Genomic DNA, 25,047 nt, shown 5'->3' on the forward strand with positions numbered 1-25,047 from the left:
ATCATGTTCGCAGGTCATTTTTTATCAATGAATGCCATAAGTACAAAACCCAAAATCAATGACAGAATTGTGTTTTTTTTGTGTAATTTCACAGCACTTTGTTTTTTTACAGCACAATCTATGAATATTAAATTAATGGTGTCATTCAAAACTACAATACAAAAAGTAAAAAAAAAATAGCCCTTGTACTACTAGGACGGCGGAAAAATAAAAAAGTGTTAACAGAACGCTTTGGTACAAAAAAAAATAAAAGTTTCTTGAAACAGTGTTCCCTTAAAAAAACAACACATTGTTTACCTCTGAAAAAAATAGTGTGAATGATTCAATAATACCTTATAAGATTATATTGATGATCGGTCCTGTCTGTACAATGATAACAACATTACGGTGTACAGTATCTGTGGACGTTACATGTTCTGTTGAGATGGAGCGACCCCCTAAACTATCTCCTCTGGTGGGCCCAAGGAACCCTAGACTGAGACTAACAAACTATTTACTATAAACATGACAAAGAAAGTGGATCTGGAGTCAGAAATTAAGATTTATGTATTTACATACAATGTCATTAAAAACAACATCACTATACACAAGGAGGATGAGGAACATGAGAGCGCAGGGAGCAGGACTCACATACTGCAATAGTAGACAAGTTTTATGAGCCAAACGTATGCAACTTCTCAATGCATCCAACAAAAAAGTCAGCTATTGAATAGAAAGTCCAGCAAAGTACAGCACACGTCCATAATAGTGCAATATCCTAATTATATGTTCTGTCTGAGCCGCTGTGGTGCAAACCTGAAAACAGAAAACGTAACCATCAAATAATAAAATGTAAACATACAAAGCAGACTAGTACAAAGGTAGCGGTATTATACTAGTTATATTCTTGTACATAGGGGGCAGTATTATAGTAGTTATATTCTTGTACATAGGAGTAGTATTATAGTAGTTATATTCTTGTACATAGGGAGCAGTATTATAGTAGTTATATTCTTGTACATAGGAGCAGTATTATAGTAGTTATATTCTTGTACATAGGGAGCAGTATTATAGTAGTTATATTCTTGTACATAGGGAGCAGTATTATAGTAGTTATATTCTTGTACATAGGGAGCAGTATTATAGTAGTTATATTCTTGTACATAGGGAGCAGTATTATAGTAGTTATATTCTTGTACACAGGAGCAGTATTATAGTAGTTATATTCCTGTACATAGGGGCAGTATTATAGTAGTTATATTCTTGTACATAGGAGCAGTATTATAGTAGTTAAATTCTTGTACATAGGGGGCAGTATTATAGTAGTTATATTCTTGTACATAGGAGCAGTATTATAGTAGTTATATTCTTGTACATAGGAGCAGTATTATAGTAGTTATATTCTTGTACATAGGGGCAGTATTATAGTAGTTATATTCTTGTACATAGGGGGCAGTATTATAGTAGTTATATTCTTGTACATAGGAGCAGTATTATACTAGTTATATTCTTGTACATAGGAGCAGTATTATAGTAGTTATATTCTTGTACATAGGGGCAGTATTATAGTAGTTATATTCTTGTACATAGGGGGCAGTATTATAGTAGTTATATTCTTGTACATAGGAGCAGTATTATACTAGTTATATTCTTGTACATAGGAGCAGTATTATAGTAGTTATATTCTTGTACACAGGAGCAGTATTATAGTAGTTATATTCTTGTACATAGGAGCAGTATTATAGTAGTTATATTCTTGTACATAGGAGCAGTATTATAGTAGTTATATTCTTGTACATAGGAGCAGTATTATAGTAGTTATATTCTTGTACATAGGAGCAGTATTATAGTAGTTATATTCTTGTACATAGGAGCAGTATTATAGTAGTTATATTCTTGTACACAGGAGCAGTATTATAGTAGTTATATTCTTGTACATAGGAGCAGTATTATAGTAGTTATATTCTTGTACATAGGAGCAGTATTATAGTAGTTATATTCTTGTACATAGGAGCAGTATTATAGTAGTTATATTCTTGTACATAGGAGCAGTATTATAGTAGTTATATTCTTGTACATAGGGGCAGTATTATAGTAGTTATATTCTTGTACATAGGAGCAGTATTATAATAGTTATATTCTTGTACATAGGGGCAGTATTATAGTAGTTATATTCCTGTACATAGGAGCAATATTATAGTAGTTATATTCTTGTACATAGGGTGCAGTATTATAGGAGTAATATTCTTGTACATAGGAGCAGTATTATAGTAGTTATATTCCCCCCAGACGAAGCATTTCAGTGCGAAACGCGCGTCGGGTGTTGGTGGGCATCCAGCAGCGCTCTCTTTGTTGGTAACTATACCCTTACTGTTTTTGTACAATTATTCTGTTGTGCATATTTTTGCTATTATTATGGTATGTATCATTTGTCCATTTGCACATGACCATTAACATTATAAATCATTACCATTATAGCATTGTCTGTACTATGATTACTGTATTTATAAGAGTGTTTGCTGGCTGTCCTCCATGTTTTCTGTGTCTTAGGAGGCCACTCGGATATTGATTGATTTTATTCTTATTATTCAATAAAGTTGTTTGTTTTATATTGTTGCCTTAAGTGAAGTTTGTCTTTGGCGTTGTTTAGTTATATTCTTGTACATAGGGTGCAGTATTATAGTAGTAATATTCTTGTACATAGGGTGCAGTATTATAGTAGTAATATTCTTGTACATAGGAGCAGTATTATAGTAGTTATATTCTCGTACATAGGAGCAGTATTATAGTAGTTATATTCTTGTACATAGGAGCAGTATTATAGTAGTTATATTCCTGTACATAGGAGCAATATTATAGTAGTTATATTCTTGTACATAGGGGCAGTATTATAGTAGTTATATTCTTGTACATAGGAGTAGTATTATAGTAGTTATATTCTTGTACATAGGGAGCAGTATTATAGTAGTTATATTCTTGTACATAGGGAGCAGTATTATAGTAGTTATATTCTTGTACATAGGGAGCAGTATTATAGTAGTTATATTCCTGTACATAGGAGCAGTATTATAGTAGTTAAATTCTTGTACATAGGGGGCAGTATTATAGTAGTTATATTCTTGTACATAGGAGCAGTATTATAGTAGTTATATTCTTGTACATAGGAGCAGTATTATAGTAGTTATATTCTTGTACATAGGAGCAGTATTATAGTAGTTATATTCTTGTACACAGGAGCAGTATTATAGTAGTTATATTCTTGTACATAGGAGCAGTATTATAGTAGTTATATTCTTGTACATAGGAGCAGTATTATAGTAGTTATATTCTTGTACATAGGAGCAGTATTATAGTAGTTATATTCTTGTACATAGGAGCAGTATTATAGTAGTTATATTCTTGTACATAGGAGCAGTATTATAGTAGTTATATTCTTGTACATAGGAGCAGTATTATACTAGTTATATTCTTGTACATAGGAGCAGTATTATAGTAGTTATATTCCTGTACATAGGAGCAATATTATAGTAGTTATATTCTTGTACATAGGAGCAGTATTATAGTAGTTATATTCTTGTACATAGGAGCAGTATTATAGTAGTTATATTCTTGTACATAGGGGGCAGTATTATAGTAGTTATATTCTTGTACATAGGAGCAGTATTATAGTAGTTATATTCTTGTACATAGGGGGCAGTATTATAGTAGTTATATTCTTGTACATAGGGAGCAGTATTATAGTAGTTATATTCTTGTACATAGGGAGCAGTATTATAGTAGTTATATTCCTGTACATAGGAGCAGTATTATAGTAGTTAAATTCTTGTACATAGGGGGCAGTATTATAGTAGTTATATTCTTGTACATAGGAGCAGTATTATAGTAGTTATATTCTTGTACATAGGAGCAGTATTATAGTAGTTATATTCTTGTGCATAGGAGCAGTATTATAGTAGTTATATTCTTGTACACAGGAGCAGTATTATAGTAGTTATATTCTTGTACATAGGAGCAGTATTATAGTAGTTATATTCTTGTACATAGGAGCTAGGAGCAGTATTATAGTAGTTATATTCTTGTACATAGGAGCAGTATTATAGTAGTTATATTCTTGTACATAGGAGCAGTATTATAGTAGTTATATTCTTGTACATAGGGGCAGTATTATAGTAGTTATATTCTTGTACATAGGAGCAGTATTATACTAGTTATATTCTTGTACATAGGAGCAGTATTATAGTAGTTATATTCTTGTACATAGGGAGCAGTATTATAGTAGTTATATTCTTGTACATAGGGAGCAGTATTATAGTAGTTATATTCTTGTACATAGGGAGCAGTATTATAGTAGTTATATTCCTGTACATAGGAGCAGTATTATAGTAGTTAAATTCTTGTACATAGGGGGCAGTATTATAGTAGTTATATTCTTGTACATAGGAGCAGTATTATAGTAGTTATATTCTTGTACATAGGAGCAGTATTATAGTAGTTATATTCTTGTACATAGGAGCAGTATTATAGTAGTTATATTCTTGTACACAGGAGCAGTATTATAGTAGTTATATTCTTGTACATAGGAGCAGTATTATAGTAGTTATATTCTTGTACATAGGAGCAGTATTATAGTAGTTATATTCTTGTACATAGGAGCAGTATTATAGTAGTTATATTCTTGTACATAGGAGCAGTATTATAGTAGTTATATTCTTGTACATAGGGGCAGTATTATAGTAGTTATATTCTTGTACATAGGAGCAGTATTATACTAGTTATATTCTTGTACATAGGAGCAGTATTATAGTAGTTATATTCCTGTACATAGGAGCAGTATTATAGTAGTTATATTCTTGTACATAGGAGCAGTATTATAGTAGTTATATTCTTGTACATAGGAGCAGTATTATAGTAGTTATATTCCTGTACATAGGAGCAGTATTATAGTAGTTATATTCTTGTACATAGGGGGCAGTATTATAGTAGTTATATTCTTGTACATAGGGGCAGTATTATAGTAGTTATATTCTTGTACATAGGAGTAGTATTATAGTAGTTATATTCTTGTACATAGGGAGCAGTATTATAGTAGTTATATTCTTGTACATAGGGAGCAGTATTATAGTAGTTATATTCTTGTACATAGGGAGCAGTATTATAGTAGTTATATTCCTGTACATAGGAGCAGTATTATAGTAGTTAAATTCTTGTACATAGGGGGCAGTATTATAGTAGTTATATTCTTGTACATAGGAGCAGTATTATAGTAGTTATATTCTTGTACATAGGAGCAGTATTATAGTAGTTATATTCTTGTACATAGGAGCAGTATTATAGTAGTTATATTCTTGTACACAGGAGCAGTATTATAGTAGTTATATTCTTGTACACAGGAGCAGTATTATAGTAGTTATATTCTTGTACACAGGAGCAGTATTATAGTAGTTATATTCTTGTACATAGGAGCAGTATTATAGTAGTTATATTCTTGTACATAGGAGCAGTATTATAGTAGTTATATTCTTGTACATAGGAGCAGTATTATAGTAGTTATATTCTTGTACATAGGAGCAGTATTATAGTAGTTATATTCTTGTACATAGGGGCAGTATTATAGTAGTTATATTCTTGTACATAGGAGCAGTATTATACTAGTTATATTCTTGTACATAGGAGCAGTATTATAGTAGTTATATTCTTGTACACAGGAGCAGTATTATAGTAGTTATATTCTTGTACATAGGAGCAGTATTATAGTAGTTATATTCTTGTACATAGGAGCAGCATTATAGTAGTTATATTCTTGTACATAGGAGCAGTATTATAGTAGTTATATTCTTGTACATAGGAGCAGTATTATAGTAGTTATATTCTTGTACATAGGAGCAGTATTATAGTAGTTATATTCCTGTACATAGGAGCAGTATTATAGTAGTTATATTCTTGTACATAGGGGGCAGTATTATAGTAGTTATATTCTTGTACATAGGAGCAGTATTATAGTAGTTATATTCCTGTACATAGGAGAAGTATTATAGTAGTTATATTCTTGTACATAGGGGGCAGTATTATAGTAGTTATATTCCTGTACATAGGAGCAGTATTATAGTAGTTATATTCTTGTATATTCTTGTACATAGGGGTAGTATTATAGTAGTTATATTCTTGTACATAGGAGCAGTATTATAGTAGTTATATTCTTGTACAAAGGGGGCAGTATTATAGTAGTTATATTCTTGCACATAAGAGCTGTATTATAGTAGTTATATTCTTGTGCATAGGAGCAGTATTATAGTAGTTATATTCTTGTACATAGGGGGCAGTATTATAGAAGTTATATTCTTGTACATAGGGGGCAGTATTATAGAAGTTATATTCTTGTACATAGGGGGCAGTATTATAGAAGTTATATTCTTGTACATAGGGGGCAGTATTATAGAAGTTATATTCTTGTACATAGGGGGCAGTATTATAGTAGTTATATTCTTGTACATAGGGGGCAGTATTATAGAAGTTATATTCTTGTACATAGGAGCAGTGTTATAGTAATTATATTCTTGTACATAGGGGGCAGTATTATAGTAGTTATATTCTTGTACATAGGGGGCAGTATTATAGTAATTATATTCTTGTACATAGGGGGCAGTATTATAGTAGTTATATTCTTGTACATAGGGGGCAGTATTATAGAAGTTATATTCTTGTACATAGGAGCAGTGTTATAGTAGTTATATTCTTGTACATAGGAGCAGTATTATAATAGTTATATTCTTGTACATAGGGGCAGTATTATAGTAGTTATATCCTTGTACATAGGAGCAGTATTATAGTAGTTATATTCTTGTACATAGGGGCAGTATTATAGTAGTTATATTCTTATACATAGGGGCAGTATTATAGTAGTTATATTCTTGTACATAGAGGCAGCATTACAGTAGTTATATTCTTGTACATAGGAGCAGTATTATAGTAGTTATATTCTTGTACATAGGGGCAGTATTATAGTAGTTATATTCTTGTACATAGGGGCAGTATTATAGTAGTTATATTCTTGTACATAGGGGGCAGTATTATAGTAGTTATATTCTTGCACGTAGGGGCAGTATAATAGTAGTTATATTCTTGCACATAGGGGCAGTATTAATGTACATGATTATAGATGGCACTTACCCTTTATAATTACATTCACATCTTCTGTCATGGTGCAAATTTTCAAGCAACCATGCCCTGTATCTTGCTCGTCTCTGAATTAAATTAAAGGATGAAACAGACAATTAATTATGTACAAAACACGCTGCGGCTTCCATGTCAACACTTCCTTTATTAATGAATAATCCATGTACTATTAGGAATTTGCTTTTAAGATCATGAATCTAAAATGACTCAGTTTTGTGAAGTTCCTCATCTTGGAGCCAAAGTGATGCGTGGAGTAACTAACAAATCTACATCTTTACCAGCCTCATTCACGTCTTTAGAATATATTGGGAACATAGAGCGGCAGTTGACAACGCCATGACTGTCCCGCGGTGCATATCCGCAGTCTACCCCGGCACCGATGCCCGGTGAGCAATGTTTCCTCCTATTATACAGGAAACATTTCATAAGAGGATCATTCATTACTTACCACTCTACGATGCCGGGCGATCATAATTGTCAGGATGATCACAATTAGGAGAAACACAATCGCTCCGACCACAACGGTCAACCAGAAGAGGGGGCTTGACAGGAAACCTTGTTGTAATTCTGAGGAAAGAGGATAACAGATATTTATCGTCTTTTTAAGGGTCTCTTAAAGAGGTCCATGTTAGTGACTGGTGTATTTTGCACACAATGTGCACGGATAACTGTACATAGAATCCTGGCAGCTCTTCATAGGGCTTCCCCTGATGGACTTTACTTCAGCCATGCAACTCCGCTTATCAGGCCTCAGAAGAAACCTGCATTTACCTTTTAATACCTGCACAGGGATATGGACTTACAACAGAGTCCCCTGTGTTACATCTATGGAGTAGCTGCTGGCCAGTGGAGCGAGCTGGCAAAGAAGAGTCAACAAGCAGGGTCAAAACCAGAGAGGGCAGATTCGGGACCAAGTTAGAAGCCAGAGATAAGGTCAGGAGATAAAGAGGAGAACAGAGTCTGAGGCAAAATTGACGAGCAAGCGAAGGGTTAAGTCACAACATGGTTAGCAATGGTTATCAAGAAAGATAGGTGAGGTATCAGGGTATCACAGGTAACAAGACCAGGGTCAACAAATATATAACTGGTAACTCAATGCAAACTGTTGGGAGTATAAAGAAGATGTGGGCCAAGGATTCATTACTCTGTAAGAACACACAGACTCCCTGGTTGGTCAGCACCACTAGTCCCAGACAGGCCAATACGCCTAGCCGGACCCAGGCCAGAGCCTCCACATGGTGCCAAAAGCAATGTTTGTAGGGGCAGATTTAGACAAGAATGTAACACAATGTTGATCCATTTAGCAGAGTCTGTAGTCATTTGGGTTGGAGTCTTTTCGGTTGAGTCATTGTGTGTAAGAGAGTAGGCTCTCCAGTGGGGTCTTTGGTAGAAGACCAAATGCAAAGGAACTGGACCGGTTGTTGCTGAACAGTTAGACATTTAAAAAAAACATTATCGTCCAAGAAGTGACATCAGGGCGATTTGGAGAACTGATGCATGAAGAGACGTACACATTTTTTCTACTTTATGCCCCACATATTTATATAGGAAATGCCACAACCGTGGGCTCCAGGAGGAACTGGTGAAGGACACTGGCTTCTAGAAGACCAAGAAGCAGAGGATGCAGAGGTCCTTCCCTAGCCCGGATTCATGTAAGATCTAAAGACCCTTCTTCCCCATACAGCACCAGTGTTATAAGTGACACCTTGTAGGTGGGGGGCCGCTGTGGTACAGAGCTGATATTGAGGCTCAGGCACTAAATGTTGTATTTGGGTTATAGATGATTTATAAATTCACATACCCAGTGTCAGGTTGGTGCTGGCGAGCCTTTGTTCCCCAATAAACACACCGCAGGTCCAGTTTCCAGTCGTCTCCGGTGCAATAGTAAGTTCTTTGGCCAGTTTTCCCTTCCCGGGTGGTCCACAGATCTCATAGCTCTTGTTTTCATGCCGCCAGCAAAGCCTCCCATCTTTTTCGATGCAGTTGATGCTACACAGGAGAGTGACGTTCGACTCGCTAACAATGTTATTGTGGGACGTGGACACTGGAAAATGAAAATAAAGAATGAACTCCCAAACTAAAGCCTCTGGATCTGAATCTGATCGAGAACTACAACTCCCAGCTGAAATGACCCTCCCCCCTGTATCAGCCGCACCTGTGATGTTGGCCACACACACTTCTCTTTGCAGCTTCTTCTCCCTTTCTCCGATCTTTAGCACAATCTCCATCTGATAGAGGCCGCTCTGTGGACTGCGGATGGAGGCGCTCAGATCCTTGGGGTCAGACTTGGTTTGGCATTTTTGGGGCCAGCAGGCGGCCCCTGACGTGACTGTGAGTGTTTGCACAGTGCTTGATAAATACTTGATGTTTCCTTCTACAGCTCTGGCGTCGTCCTGCAGAGGAGAATCCCGAACTTTGAAATTAAAAATGAAGGGAAGGGTTATGGGCTTCTTCCCGGACATGTACACAATGGCTGGAGAAGTTGTAAACCCTGCAAACGAAAGAAATGGGAATATTACAAATCTGACGTAGATCATCAATTCTGATAGATGGAAGTAGTAAAGCTGCAGTATAAAGCATGGGGGACGGACAGAGCAGATTCATGGACCTCTGGTAATAAAGGAGGTCTACTTTAGAATTGTACTTCTTGTAGCTGTTTAGCTATCCACCGCCCAAAAAAACAAAGCAGCCAAGCAGCAGTATTGTCCATAGGTAGTGACCAATCAGAGGGAAGCATCCCTTCCAGGAGTCCACAAGCTGTCAATCATTGAATAGGACCGCCCCCTGGACTCCTAAGGCTCACGTTTTGCTGAACATTTCTCCACCTACCTACATTTCAGTCAGATGAGCCCCTCCTGCTCTACACAATGCTGCCCATAGTTAGGACAAGTTGCTTACCAGGACAGGTTCACTTCAGATGATATATTAGCTAGTTGGTCAGTAATATTATACTCACTAATTCACTTCCTATTACCCTTGAGAGCTACAAAGAATTACAAATTTCTCACTCGTACCCCACTGTTACCATTGGTAGAGTATATAAGTCACCCAAAACAGATAGGACTGTCATTTTTTTTTCAAGTTTGCCGCCTTAGGTTAGGGCGAAACCCACAGTCCTTGCTCAGTGCTATCTAATATTTATGACCATTATAGAAACTGTAAAAACGAAATCTAACGGTACCTTTCACACTGATAGCTTTAGTAAAACATGTTTGAGCTCCATCTTTTATCTTTATACAGCAGGTGTAATTCCCACTTTGTTCTATTGTTATGTTCTTCACCTCCACATTCGGCCCATCTGTAATCTTTATGGCATTTTTTAACCAAGATACATCAAAATTCATTACAGCAGAGGACTTCACGCTTAGCTTAAGGTTTTCCGACATCAGGAGGATATTGGAAGGTTCTGCTAAGACTAAAAAAAACAACTGTTAATTTTGAGGATAAAAGATGATGTCACCATCTATAGAAGAAATATTGCCATTTTCACACTGGCCAGTAAGCCTAATACTAGAATCGTACTTCCTGTGCTTTTCAGCAGTAACAACGACCAGCAATAGAAGTATTTTCTAGGCATACTGTGATATTGGCACAGGTCAAGTGAAGAGAGTTGGAGGAGGTGAGCTGTGACATCACATAGGATGCACTATTTACAATATGTGATCTACTGTACATGGAGGTATTACCAGTCATTGTACAGGAGGAGGAGGTGAGCTCTGATATCACCTATTGTGAATGGTGGATCCTGTGTTATCTACTGTATATAGATGTGTTATCAGTCATTGTACAGGAGGAGGAGGTGAGCTGTGATATCACCTATTGTGAATGGTGGATCCTGTGTTATCTACTATATATAGAGAGAGAGAGAGAGAGAGAGAGGTGTTATCAGTCATTGTACAGGAGGAGGAGGTGAGCTGTGAAATCACCTATTGTGAATGGTGGATCCTGTGTTATCAGTTGTATATAGAGGTGTTATCAGTCATTATACAGGAGGAGGTGAGCTGTGACATCACCTATTGTGAATGGTGGATCCTGTGTTATCTACTGTATGTAGAGGTGTTATCAGTCATTGTATGGGAGGATGAGGAGGTGAGCTGTGACATCACCTATTGTGAATGGTGGATCCTGTGTTATCTACAGTATATAGAGGTGTTATCAGTCATTATACAGGAGGAGGAGGTGAGCTGTGAAATCACCTATTGTGAATGGTGGATCCTGTGTTATCAGTTGTATATAGAGGTGTTATCAGTCATTATACAGGAGGAGGTGAGCTGTGACATCACCTATTGTGAATGGTGGATCCTGTGTTATCTACTGTATATAGAGGTGTTATCAGACATTGTACAGGAGCAGGAGGTGAGCTGTGATATCACCTATTGTGAATGGTGGATCCTGTGTTATCTACAGTATATAGAGGTGTTATCAGTCATTATACAGGAGGAAGAGGTGAGCTGTGACGTCACCTATTGTGAATGGTGGATCCTGTGTTATCTACTGTATATAGAGGTGTTATCAGACATTGTACAGGAGGAGGAGGTGAGCTGTGATATCACCTATTGTGAATGGTGGATCCTGTGTTATCTACAGTATATAGAGGTGTTATCAGTCATTATACAGGAGGAAGAGGTGAGCTGTGACATCACCTATAATGAATGGTGGATCCTGTGTTATCTACTGTATATAGAGGTGTTATCAGTCATTGTACAGGAGGAGGAGGTGAGCTGTGACATCACCTATTGTGAATGGTGGATCCTGTGTTATCTACTATATCTAATATATAAAGCTGAATGTGTGTATGTATGTATGTATGTCCGGGATTGGCATCTGAACCGTCGCAGCTACAGGCACAAAATTTGGCACAGTCACACGTCTGGACCCCGAGAGCGTCAAAGCTATGTTGTGAGGTGAAATTTTAACCCCGCGCTTTCCAATTCACCAAACAATTTTGCCCCTATCTACATAATGGGGAAAAAATGAAAGGAAAAGTGTTGGAGGCAAATTAACAGCTGCCAGATGTGAACAAGGGGGACTTAAAGAATGAGAGCGATGGCGCCAAAGAGTATATACTGTACAGTTGCTAAGGTGGGGCCCCGACATGGGATAATCACCACACCACCACGGGGATATGAACACACACACAAAATGCGCCACACACTACCACGTGCTCGAACACATATACCACCCTCAGCGCACATTTCACCACACATACACCAACCTCGCCACATAAAAGTCGAAACACAAAAGTCGCCGCTCAAAACTCGCCACGCGCAAAACTCTCCACATGCAAAACTCGCCACACGTGCAAAACTCGCCACATGGAAAACTCGCCACACGCAAAACTTGCACACACAGAAAAATTGCCACATGTACAAAAGTTGCACCACATGCAAAAGTTGCCTCACACAAAACTTGCACATACTCAAAACGCACCACACATAAAACTCGCCACGCGCAAAACTCGCCATGCGCAAAACTTGCTGCACACAACTTGCTACACTAACCTGTCACATGCAACACGACACACAAAAAGTTGCTACACGCATGTCGCCACACAAAACTCATCTCACAAAAGTCGCTACATGCATGTCGCCACACGCAACTCAACACACACAACTTGACACATGAAACTCGCCCTAAAACACACACAAGTCTGGTATTATCCTTCAAAAATAAAAATCTGATTAATAAGCAGACAAACTACAAGAGCAACAAATGTACCATATAGGAATCCGGCAGCTGTCAGTCACATGACCAGTCTATTATGTGTATGTGTGAGCTAATATATACTGCCAGGGGGTGGGCTTCCTGTTGGCTGGGGATTTATCAGGCTGCCAATAGCAACCAATCACAGCTCAGCTTCTATTTTGCTACAGTTAATTAATCTGAGCTCTGATTGGTTAAAGGGAACCTGTCACCACGTTTTTGGAAGATGGGATAAAAATAGCGTTAAATAGGGGCAGAGGTGGGCGTTACATTAGTGTGTTTGTTATGCGTTTATTACCCACCTAAGTTGCCGAAATACCTTTGCAAAGTCTCCGTTTTCGCCTGTCAATCAGGCTGGTCTGGTCAAAAGGGCGTCTTGTCTTCCCCCAGATTTTGCGTAGTTTTCCGTTGGTGGCGTAGTGGTGTGCGCATGCCCAAAGTCCTGAATCCTCTGCCAGGGGATTTAAAAGAGCGCGCTGTTCGTTTTCATTGGTGATCGGTGGGCGCGGCCATCTTCCTTTGGCCGCGCGTGCGCAGAAGCGGCGCTCTGCTGGCCGCGGCTTCAGGAAAATGGCCGCGGGATGCCGCGCGTGCGCAGATGGATATCGCGGCGGCCATTTTCCTGAAGCCGCGGCCAGCAGAGCGCCGCTTCTGCGCACGCGCGGCCAAAGGAAGATGGCCGCGCCCACCGATCACCAATGAAAACGAACAGCGCGCTCTTTTAAATCCCCTGGCAGAGGATTCGGGACCTTGGGCATGCGCACACCACTACGCCACCAACGGAAAACTACGCAAAATCTGGGGGAAGACAACGCCCTTTTGACCAGACCAGCCTGATTGACAGGCGAAAACGGAGACTTTGCAAAGGTATTTCGGCAACTTAGGTGGGTAATAAACGCATAACAAACACACTAATGTAACGCCCACCTCTGCCCCTATTTAACGCTATTTTTATCCCATCTTCCAAAAACGTGGTGACAGGTTCCCTTTAATATAGGCAACAAAGACATTCTCAGTATAACAAAGCTAATATATGTTGTGAAATTCTTCTATTAGCTTAGTTTTTGCCTTTTAATAATTACATTTCTATCTATTTGTTTTGTGGTTTTTGTGTGCAGAATAAATGTTTTGTTAACACATTCTATCTTGCTAACAGCAGTCATTAAGGCTAGGTTCACATTGCGTTAGGGCAATCCGTTTAGCGCTAGCGCTTGCGGATTGCGCTAACGCAATGTTTTTGTAGGGGCCGCGTTTAGGGGTCGCGCTAACGTCCCCACTCTCGCAGATCCCCGATCTGCGAGAGCGGGGAACGGACCTCGGGCGCGCCGCGGACGCTGCAAGCAGCGTCCGAGGCGCGCTGCAAATGAACGGCACATCGCTAGCGCGAGCCGAAAAAGGCACGCGCTAGTGATGCGCTACAGGCAAAATTTACATTGCTGTCAATGGGTGCGCTAACGGACCCGTTGCACAGCGTTAATTGCGACATTTTCGCCGTGCAACGCTGTCCGTTAGCGATCACCCACTAACGCAATGTGAACCTAGCCTAACCCGGGCGAAGCCGGGCAGTACAGCTAGTATATATATATATATATATATACATATGTATATATATATATATATATACAGTTAGGTCCATATATATTTGGACAGAGACAACATTTTTCTAATTTTGGTTATAGACATTACCACAATGAATTTTAAACAAAACAATTCAGATGCAGTTGAAGTTCAGACTTTCAGCTTTCATTTGAGGGTATCCACATTAAAATTGGATGAAGGGTTTAGGAGTTTCAGCTCCTTAACATGTGCCACCCTGTTTTTAAAGGGACCAAAAGTAATTGGACAGATTCAATAATTAAAAATAAAATGTTCATTTTTAGTACTTGGTTGAAAACCCTTTGTTGGCAATAACTGCCGGAAGTCTTGAACTCATGGACATCACCAGACGCTGTGTTTCCTCCTTTTTGATGCTCTGCCAGGCCTTCACTGCAGTGGTTTTCAGTTGCTGTTTGTTTGTGGGCCTTTCTGTCTGAAGTTTAGTCTTTAACAAGTGAAATGCATGCTCAATTGGGTTGAGATCAGTTGACTGACTTGGCCATTGAAGAATATTCCACTTCTTTGCTTTAATAAACTCCTGGGTTGCTTTGGCTTTATGTTTTGGGTCATTGTCCATCTGTAGTATGAAACGACGACCAATCAGTTTGGCTGCATTTGGCTGGATCTGAGCACACAGTATGTCTCTGAATCCCTCAGAATTCATTTGGCTGCTTCTGTCCTGTGTCACATCATCAATAAACACTAGTGACCCAGTGCCACTGGCAGCCATGCATGCCCAAGCCATCATACTGCCTCCGCCGTGTTTTACAGATGATGTGGTATGCTTTGGATCATGAGCTGTACCACGCCTTCACCATACTTTTCTCTTTCCATCATTCTGATAGAGGTTGATCTTGGTTTCATCTGTCCAAAGAATGTTCTTCCAGAACTGTGCTGGCTTTTTTAGATGTTTATTAGCAAACTCCAGTCTAGCCTTTTTCCTCTTGATGCTTATGAGTGGCTGCACCGTGCAGTGAACCCTCTGTAGTTACTTTCATGCAGTCTTCTCTTTATGGTAGATTTGGATATTGATACCCCGGCCTCCTGGAGAGTGTTGTTCACTTGGTTGGCTGTTGTGAAGGGGTTTCTCTTCACCATGGAGATTATTCTGCGATCATCCACCCCACTGTTGTCTTCCGTGGGCGCCCAGGTCTTTTTGCATTGATGAGTTCACCAGTGCTTTCTTTCTTTCTCAGGATGTACCAAACTGTAGATTTTGCCACTCCTAATATTATAGCAATTTCTCGGATGGGTTTTTTCTGTTTTCACACCTTAAGGCCATGTTCACACGATCCTTTTTTTGATCCTTTTTTTGATCCTTTTTTTTTCAGGTCCTGATTTGGAAAACCCGCAGTGCAAAACTGCACTGCTGATTTTCCTGCAGTTTCTTCTGCAGATTCCTCTGCGGGTTTTCAACAGCACTTTCCTATTGGTGCCTGTTGAAAACAGGAGCTGAATCCGCAGAAAGAAGTGACATGGTACTTCTTTTTTTCTGCAGGCAAATCCTCGCGGATTTGCCTGAGAAAAAAAGGATAGTGGGCACAGCCGTTTTTGTTTTCCATAGAGTAACATTGGACTGTACCCTGCATGGAAAAAGGACCTGAAAAAAAAAGGATCAAAAAAAGGATCGTGTGAACATAGCCTTAGGATGGCTTGTTTCACCTGCATGGAGAGCTCCTTTGACCACATGTTTACTTCACAGCAAAACCTTCCAAATGCAAGCACCACACCTCAAATCAACTCCAGGCCTTTTATCTGCTTAATTGAGAATGACATGACGAAGGGATTGCCCACACCTGTCCATGAAATAGCCTTGGAGTCAATTGTCCAATTACTTTTGGTCCCTTTAAAAACAGGGTGGCACATGCTAAGGAGCTGAAACTCCTAAACCCTTCATCCAATTTTAATGTGGATACCCTCAAATGAAAGCTGAAAGTCTGAACTTCAACTGCATCTGAATTGTTTTGTTTAAAATTCATTGTGGTAATGTCTATAACCAAAATTAGAAAAATGTTGTCTCTGTCCAAATATATATGGACCTAACTGTATATATATATATATATATATATATATATATAGGGGTGTTATCAGTCATTGTACAGGAGGAGGAGGAGGTGAGCTGTGACATCACCTATTGTGAATGATGGATCCTGAGTTATCTACTGTATATAGAGGTGTTATCAGTCATTGTACAGGAGGAAGAGGTGAGCTGTGACATCACCTATTGTGAATGGTGGATCCTGTGTTATGTACTGTATATAGAGGTGTTATCAGTCATTGTACAGGAGGAGGAGGTGAGCTGTGACATCACCTATTGTGAATGATGGATCCTGAGTTATCTACTGTATATAGAGGTGTTATCAGTCATTGTACAGGAGGAAGAGGTGAGCTGTGACATCACCTATTGTGAATGGTGGATCCTGTGTTATGTACTGTATATAGAGGTGTTATCAGTCATTGTACAGGAGGAGGAGGTGAGCTGTGACATCACCTATTGTGAATGGTGGATCCTGTGTTATCTACTGTATATAGAGGTGCTATCAGTCATTGTACAGGAGGAGGTGAGCTGTGACATCACCTATTGTGAATGGTTAATCCTGTGTTATCTACTATATATATAGAGGTGTTATCAGTCATTGTACAGGAGGAGGAGGTGAGCTGTGACATCACCTATTGTGAATGATGGATCATGAGTTATCTACTGTATATAGAGGTGTTATCAGTCATTGTACAGGAGGAGGAGGTGAGCTGTGACATCACCTATTGTGAATGATGGATCCTGTGTTATCTACTGTATATAGTGGTGTTATCAGTCATTGTACAGGAGGAGGAGGTGAGTTGTGACATCACCTATTCTGAATGATGGATCCTGAGTTATCTACTGTATATAGAGGTGTTATCAGTCATTATACAGGAGGAGGAGGTGAGCTGTGATATCACCTATTGTGAATGGTGGATCCTGTGTTATCTACTGTATATAGAGGTGTTATCAGTCATAGTACAGGAGGAGGAGGTGAGCTGTGACATCACCTATTGTGAATGGTGGATCCTGTGTTATCTACTGTATATAGAGGTGCTATCAGTCATTGTACAGGAGGAGGTGAGCTGTGACATCACCTATTGTGAATGGTTAATCCTGTGTTATCTACTATATATATAGAGGTGTTATCAGTCATTGTACAGGAGGAGGAGGTGAGCTGTGACATCACCTATTGTGAATGATGGATCATGAGTTATCTACTGTATATAGAGGTGTTATCAGTCATTGTACAGGAGGAGGAGGTGAGCTGTGACATCACCTATTGTGAATGATGGATCCTGTGTTATCTACTGTATATAGTGGTGTTATCAGTCATTGTACAGGAGGAGGAGGTGAGTTGTGACATCACCTATTCTGAATGATGGATCCTGAGTTATCTACTGTATATAGAGGTGTTATCAGTCATTATACAGGAGGAGGAGGTGAGCTGTGATATCACCTATTGTGAATGGTGGATCCTGTGTTATCTACTGTATATAGAGGTGTTATTACTCATTGTACAGGAGGAGGAGGTGAGCTGTGACATCACCTATTGTGAATGATGGTTCTTATAACAGCTGATCGCGGAGGGCCCAGCAGAGCACAGCCCCCTTTCATTCTTTTTTTCTTATAACAAAAAGGAATTGTCTAAAATGGACAACTCCTTTAACTGATAGGCAAGAAATGCAGCTCACCGAAAAGGACATAAAATTCTATAAACAATGAAAAAAGGAAGCTGTAAACCAAGAAATGTAAATTTTGAGACAAATGAAAATTATTTACCTTCAAATACAATGAGTTCCACTGATTTCACTTCTGAGCCTGATTTCTTACATGTGAATGTGCCTGCATCTATCAGCTGTACGGCGGTCGTTTCCAAGTTATTTGTGATGCCAGGTTGGATATTAAATCGATCACTACCTGCAGAAGTTATATAACCAAAATAGCTATTCTAATTATAGAAAAAAAAATCACAACTAAAATGAAGATTAAATGAAAATAATAGTAATAATAATAAATAATAATAATAATAATAATAATATGCAGAAAGAAATAAGGTAATAATAATTCAACGAGATGTTCCAGGCAATATTTTAAGACAGCTTTAAAATAATAATAATAATAATTTAAATTAATATCTTTTTTCTATCTACTGACTAACATGGTACAAAGATATACACTACCGTTCAAAAGTTTAGGGTCACTTAGAAATGTCCTTATTTTTGAAAGACAAGCACAGTTTTTTCCAATGAAGCTAACATGAAATGATTCAGAAATACACTCTATACATTGTTAATGTGGTAAATGGCTATTCTAGCTGCAAATGTCTGGTTTGTAATGCAATATCTTCATAGATGTATAGAGGCCCATTTCCAACAACCATCACTCCAGTGTTCTTATGGTACTTTGTGTTTGCTAAGTGTGTAAGAAGGCTAATGGATGGTTAGAATACCCTTGAAAACCCTTGTGTAATATGTTAGCACAGCTGAAAACAGTTTGGCTGATTAGGGAACCTATAAACCTGACCTTCCATTGATCTAGTTGACAATCTGGAGCATTACATTTGTTGGTTCCATTAAATTCTCAAAATGGCCAGAAATAAAGAACTTTCATGTGAAAATTGACAGTCAATACTTGTTCTTAGAAATGAAGGCTATTCCATAGGAGAAATTGCCAAGAAACTGAAGATTTCTTACAACGGCGTGTACTACTCCCTTCAGAGGAGAGCACAAACAGGCTCTAACCAGAGTAGAAAGAGAAGTGGGAGGCCGCGCTGCACAACTGAGCAACAAGACAAGTACATTAGAGTCTGTAGTTTGAGAAATCGACGCCTCACAGGTCCTCAACTGGCAGCTTCATTAAATAGTACACGCAAAACGCTAGTGTCAACGTCTACAGTGAAGAGGCGACTCCGGGATGCTGGCCTTCAGGGCAGAGTGGCAAAGAAAAGGCCATATGTGAGACTGGCTAATAAAAGGAAAAGATTAATATGGGCAAAAGAACACAGACATTGGACAGAGGAAGATTGGAAAAAAGTGTTATGGACAGAAGAATCCAAGCTTGAGGTGTTTGGATCACACAGAAGAACATTTGTGAGACGCAGAACAACTGAAAAGATGCTGGAAGAGTGTCAGACGCCATCTGTCAAGCATGGTGGAGGTAATGTGATGGTCTGGGGTTGCTTTGGTGCTGGTAAAGTGGGAGACTTGTACAAGGTAAAAGGGATATTGAATAAGGAAGGCTATCACTCCATTTTGCAACGCCATGCCATACCGTGTGGACAGCGCTTGTTTGGAGCCAATTTCATCCTACAACAGGACAATGACCCAAAGCCACCTCCAAATTATGCAAGAACTATTTAGGGAAGAAGCAGCAGCTGGTATCTATCTGTAATGGAGCGGCCAGCGCAGTCACCAGATCTCAGCCCCATTGAGCTGTTGTGGGAGCAGCTTGACCGTATGGTGCAAAAAGTGCCCATCAAGCCAAACCAACTTGTGGAGGGGCTTCTGGAAGCATGGGGGGAAATGTCTCCAGATTACCTCAGCAAATTAACTGCTAGAATGCCAAAGGTCTGCAATGCTGTAATTGCTGCAAAGGGAACATTCTGTGATGAAAGCAAAGTTTGAAGAAGAAAATTATTATTTCAAATAAAAATCTTTTTTTCGAACCTTGTCAATGTCTGGACTAGATTTTACATTCATTTGGCAACTCATTTGATTAATAAAAGTATGAGTTATCATGGAAACAAAATTGTCTGGGTGACTCTAAACTTTTGAACGGTAGTGTATATATTTTTCAGTATTAAAATAATAAAAGAAAAATTATAATCAGTCTCTAACAGTATGGTGGTGTCCCGGACCCATGTAAGACCTCTCTCTCTTACCTGGGACTGCTTTGTTGTGTGTCTGTCTGTTGTATGCTTTCTGTGTGTTGTATCTCACAAACATTTTTCCGTCTTTGTTCCACTGAATATCTTGATCGTCTCCATTTCTTGATTCTCCACAAGGCAGAGAAATCTTCTTCCCAACCTCAGCTAGGATTTTCTCATTGAATCCCAGGGTAACACCTACAAGTAGCAGTAAAGGGTCACTTACATGATGTATGGGGACTTTTCCTTGAATGGATTAAGTTCGTGGAAGGTTTAAGGGCAGTTCCATTCAGAGAGAGCTTTCCTATACGTCGTAAGGACATTTTAGAAGAAGACACAGATGGGGAAATATAGACTTGCGTTACTACCACTTCATAGTCAAAGGGGCCAAAGTACAAGTGCCCAGAAGGTGCCATGACCAGATATCTCTGACCCAACCCTTGTGTCACATACTATAACCAATAACTAACTCCATGGGGTGCGGAAAAGTACAAGAGTCAGGCAATCATGCCGATTTTATACTAAGGTTTTATACTAAATATACCTTTCAGGAATTTTTTTGATCTTGTGTGATTTTTTTTATCTATTGTGTCAAAATTCTGAAATCTGGCAGTTTTCACTCCGCACGGGCACAAAATTGGCTGAAACTTCCTGTTTTATGCAGATCAATTCTCAGCAGTCTCATTACCATCACAGGCAGGATTACAATGGCTAACTCCTCTACATACACTAGCTAACACAGGATCCACCATTCACAATAGGTGATGTCACAGCTCACCTCCTCCTCCTGTACAATGACTGATAACACCTCTATATACAGTAGATAACACAGGATTCACCATCCACAATAGGTGATGTCACAGCTCACCTCCTCCTCCTGTACAACTACTGATAACACCTCTATATACAGTAGATAAAACAGGACCCACCATTCACAATAGATGATATCACAGCTCACCTCCTCCTCCTGTACAATGACTGATAACACCTCTATATACAGTAGATAACACAGGACCCACCATTCACAATAGATGATATCACAGCTCACCTCCTCCTCCTGTACAATGACGGATAACACCTCTATATACAGTAGATAACAAAGGATCTACCATTCACAATAGGTGATATCACAGCGCACCTCCTCCTCCTCCTGTACAATGACTGATAACACCTCTATATGCAGTATATAACACAGGAACCACCATTCACAATAGATGATGTCACAGCTCACCTCCTCCTCCTGTACAATGACTGATAACACCTCTATATACAGTAGATAACACAGGATCCACCATTCACAATAGGTGATGTCACAGCTCACCTCCTCCTCCTGTACAATGACTGATAACACCTTAACACCTCTATATACAGTATATAACACAGGATCCACCATTCACAATAGATGATGTCACAGCTCACCTCCTCCTCCTGTACAATGACTGATAACACCTCTATATACAGTATATAACACAGGATCCACCATTCACAATAGATGATATCACAGCTCACCTCCTCCTCCTGTACAATGACTGATAACACCTCTATATACAGTAGATAACGCAGGATCCACCATTCACAATAGGTGATGTCACAGCTCACCTCCTCCTCCTGTACAATGACTGGTAACACCTCTATATACAGTAGATAGCACAGGATCCACTATTCACAATAGATGATGTCACAGCTCACCTCCTCCTCCTGTACAATGACTGATAACACCTCTATATACAGTAGATAGCACAGGATCCACTATTCACAATAGATGATGTTACAGCTCACCTCCTCCTCCTGTACAATGACTGATAACACCTCTATATACAGTAGATAACACAGGATCCACCATTCACAATAGGTGATATCACAGCTCACCTCCTCCTCCTGTACAATGACTGATAACACCTCTATATACAGTAGATAACACAGGATCCACCATTCACAATAGGTGATATCACAGCTCACCTCCTCCTCCTGTACAATGACTGATAACAACTCTATATACAGTAGATAACACAGGATCCACCATTCACAATAGGTGATATCACAGCTCACCTCCTCCTCCTGTACAATGACTGATAACACCTCTATATACAGTAGATAGCACAGGATCCACCATTCACAATAGGTGATATCACAGCTCACCTCCTCTCTCAGCACTGATCACAATGCATGCCCACAACATTCTCTGAAACAAAAGGATTAATATTTAGTTTTAATTAGTAAAATGATGGATGTTACATTCCCTTTAAAAAAAACCATCAAAGACATCGGTCACGCTCCGACCACCATGATCTGCAGCAGTCTGGCCCATTGAGCCTTTAATGTCTAGTGATCACTTACCTGTCTGAATAAACAGAAGGTAAAGACTGAATCTTTGCAGTTTCTGCTTCATTTCGATATTATCTTGTTTCTTGAACATCTCCTAGTTGCTGTGCATAGACCTCTGTAACTTTCAGTGCTGCAATTAAGATACATTTTTGTAAACTCATGAGTCCAAACGTAACATTATCGCATGCTGTATCTTCATTATGTTGCACGTTATTCATTTTTTATTTCTAAATATATTATTGCTGCATGGAAACCATCAGCAAGCTGCTGCTGTCAGATCTGTCCTTTTTATTTTCTTGTTTCTTCGTTCAGTACCTTGTTTGTAATAGTGCCCTGCTATAAATGGACTATGAGTCACATTGGCTTATTCTGCGCCATTTTTTCGTGCGGTGCTGTGATGTAGCGGCTTTTTGCTGCGCTGTTCCTGCCACATATGTAAATGGGCCCTTATGTAATCACCATCACACTATTTACCGGTAGATATTAATTTGGATTAGCAATAATGAATATTGATACTATACACCACTATATCGACATAATACATTATTCAAGGAAAGAACCATAAATGGATACAGAAAACCAACTTGTTGACAGTTTCCAGGCCATTTAATCAACACTACGTAGGGAAAAGAATATGTGCGATAAGTGAATACGAAACACACTGGCACCCAGGTGTAGGATACACATAAGGAAGGGATCTGTATGTCAAAGTGTAAGGCAACGATCCTGCCCTGAAGAGCTTACACTCTATCTTCCATTCTAACATCTCTTTTGTAGATCATCGTTCACACTGATAATGTAAAAGAATTAGATGGGTGCAAAGTAGTGTTATTCTGAGCCTCCTGGGTCATGAATATAATTCAAGGGCTACAGTAAGGACTGACACAGACTGTATATATCCAGGAGCTGAGAGTGATAAGCGTTATGAGCCCCGGACATGTTCAGAATCTACAGATCACGTCTAGTTACGTTGCTGCGCTACAATGGAATCAGAGCACGTATCCTGCACACTGACCGCAGTCTTCTGTGGCGCGACGAGGGCGCTATGATTGATTTTCTTGCAGACGCAGAGGATGTGATTTAAACAGGGTGATTTGGAGAAGAGGGGTCTGAAGTGGTTTGTGGGCACCGCACCCCCCTACTCATACCTGGTATGATCCTATTTCCCAGGAGGCATATATGAAAACCATTGTATATTTCCTGCTGCTGTGGGGAGACCACAGGAAAACGGGGGAAGGGGGCGCAGAACATACACAAGTCACAGTGACACAAACCAATATAAAAGACTAGCCGAGAAGTAGGCAGATAAGTGCGTAGTACCACTTCTGGACAGTTGTAATCATAATTATTCACAATGCCATTGCTAATTTAGTTTATTAGCAACATTCTGAAACTTTTTTGCTGTTTGCAATAAAGCAGTGAAACAATAACAATATAAATAGCTGAACACAACTAAAATAACAAGACGTTTCTCCAATTCAGCACAAAATGCCACTTGTAATGACTATTGCAGTCTCAGAATTATTCGACCCTTCTTGACCAGCATCTTTAGTACTTATTAGAGCCCATCTGACTGTTATGACCTGCTGCCCGTCTGACTGTTATGACCTGCTGCCCGTCTGACTGTTATGACCTGCTGCCCCTCAGGCTGTTATGACCTGCTGCCCCTCTGGCTCTTATGACCTGCTGCCCCTCTGGCTCTTATGACCTGCTGCCCCTCTGGCTCTTATGACCTGCTGCCCCTCTGGCTCTTATGACCTGCTGCCCCTCTGGCTCTTATGACCTGCTGCCCCTCTGGCTCTTATGACCTGCTGCCCCTCTGGCTCTTATGACCTGCTGCCCCTCTGGCTCTTATGACCTGCTGCCCCTCAGGCTGTTATGACCTGCTGCCCCTCAGGCTGTTATGACCTGCTGCCCCTCTGGCTGTTATGACCTGCTGCTCCTCAGGCTCTTATGACCTGCTGCCCCTCTGGCTCTTATGACCTGCTGCCCCTCTGGCTCTTATGACCTGCTGCTCCTCAGGCTCTTTTGACCTGCTGCCCCTCAGGCTGTTATGACCTGCTGCCCCTCTGGCGCTTATGACCTGCTACCCCTCTGGCTCTTATGACCTGCTGCCCCTCAGGCTGTTATGACCTGCTGCCCCTCTGGCGCTTATGACCTGCTGCCCCTCTGGCTCTTATGACCTGCTGCCCCTCTGGCTCTTATGACCTGCTGCTCCTCAGGCTCTTTTGACCTGCTGCCCCTCAGGCTGTTATGACCTGCTGCCCCTCTGGCGCTTATGACCTGCTGCCCCTCTGGCTCTTATGACCTGCTGCCCCTCTGGCTCTTATGACCTGCTGCCCCTCTGGCTCTTATGACCTGCTGCCCCTCTGGCTCTTATGAC

The 25,047-nt window shown here is 39.8% G+C and overlaps 1 protein-coding gene across 1 annotated transcript; it reads right to left on the reverse strand.

Annotated features, from left to right (window-relative positions):
- Positions 1–524: 524 nt before the first annotated feature.
- Positions 525–22,794, reverse strand: LOC143768344 (T-cell surface glycoprotein CD4-like). Its single transcript, XM_077257026.1, has 9 exons — positions 22,677–22,794; positions 20,355–20,537; positions 18,254–18,391; positions 10,334–10,567; positions 9,308–9,643; positions 8,954–9,196; positions 7,601–7,719; positions 7,147–7,220; positions 525–795 (listed from the first exon to the last, which is right to left on the reverse strand). The coding sequence occupies exons 1-9, from the start codon at positions 22,753–22,755 to the stop codon at positions 762–764; spliced, it is 1,440 nt and encodes a 479-aa protein (XP_077113141.1). The 5' UTR covers positions 22,756–22,794; the 3' UTR covers positions 525–761.
- Positions 22,795–25,047: the final 2,253 nt, after the last annotated feature.

Source organism: Ranitomeya variabilis, chromosome 4 (assembly GCF_051348905.1).
Source record: "Ranitomeya variabilis isolate aRanVar5 chromosome 4, aRanVar5.hap1, whole genome shotgun sequence".
NCBI lineage: Eukaryota > Metazoa > Chordata > Amphibia > Anura > Dendrobatidae > Ranitomeya > Ranitomeya variabilis.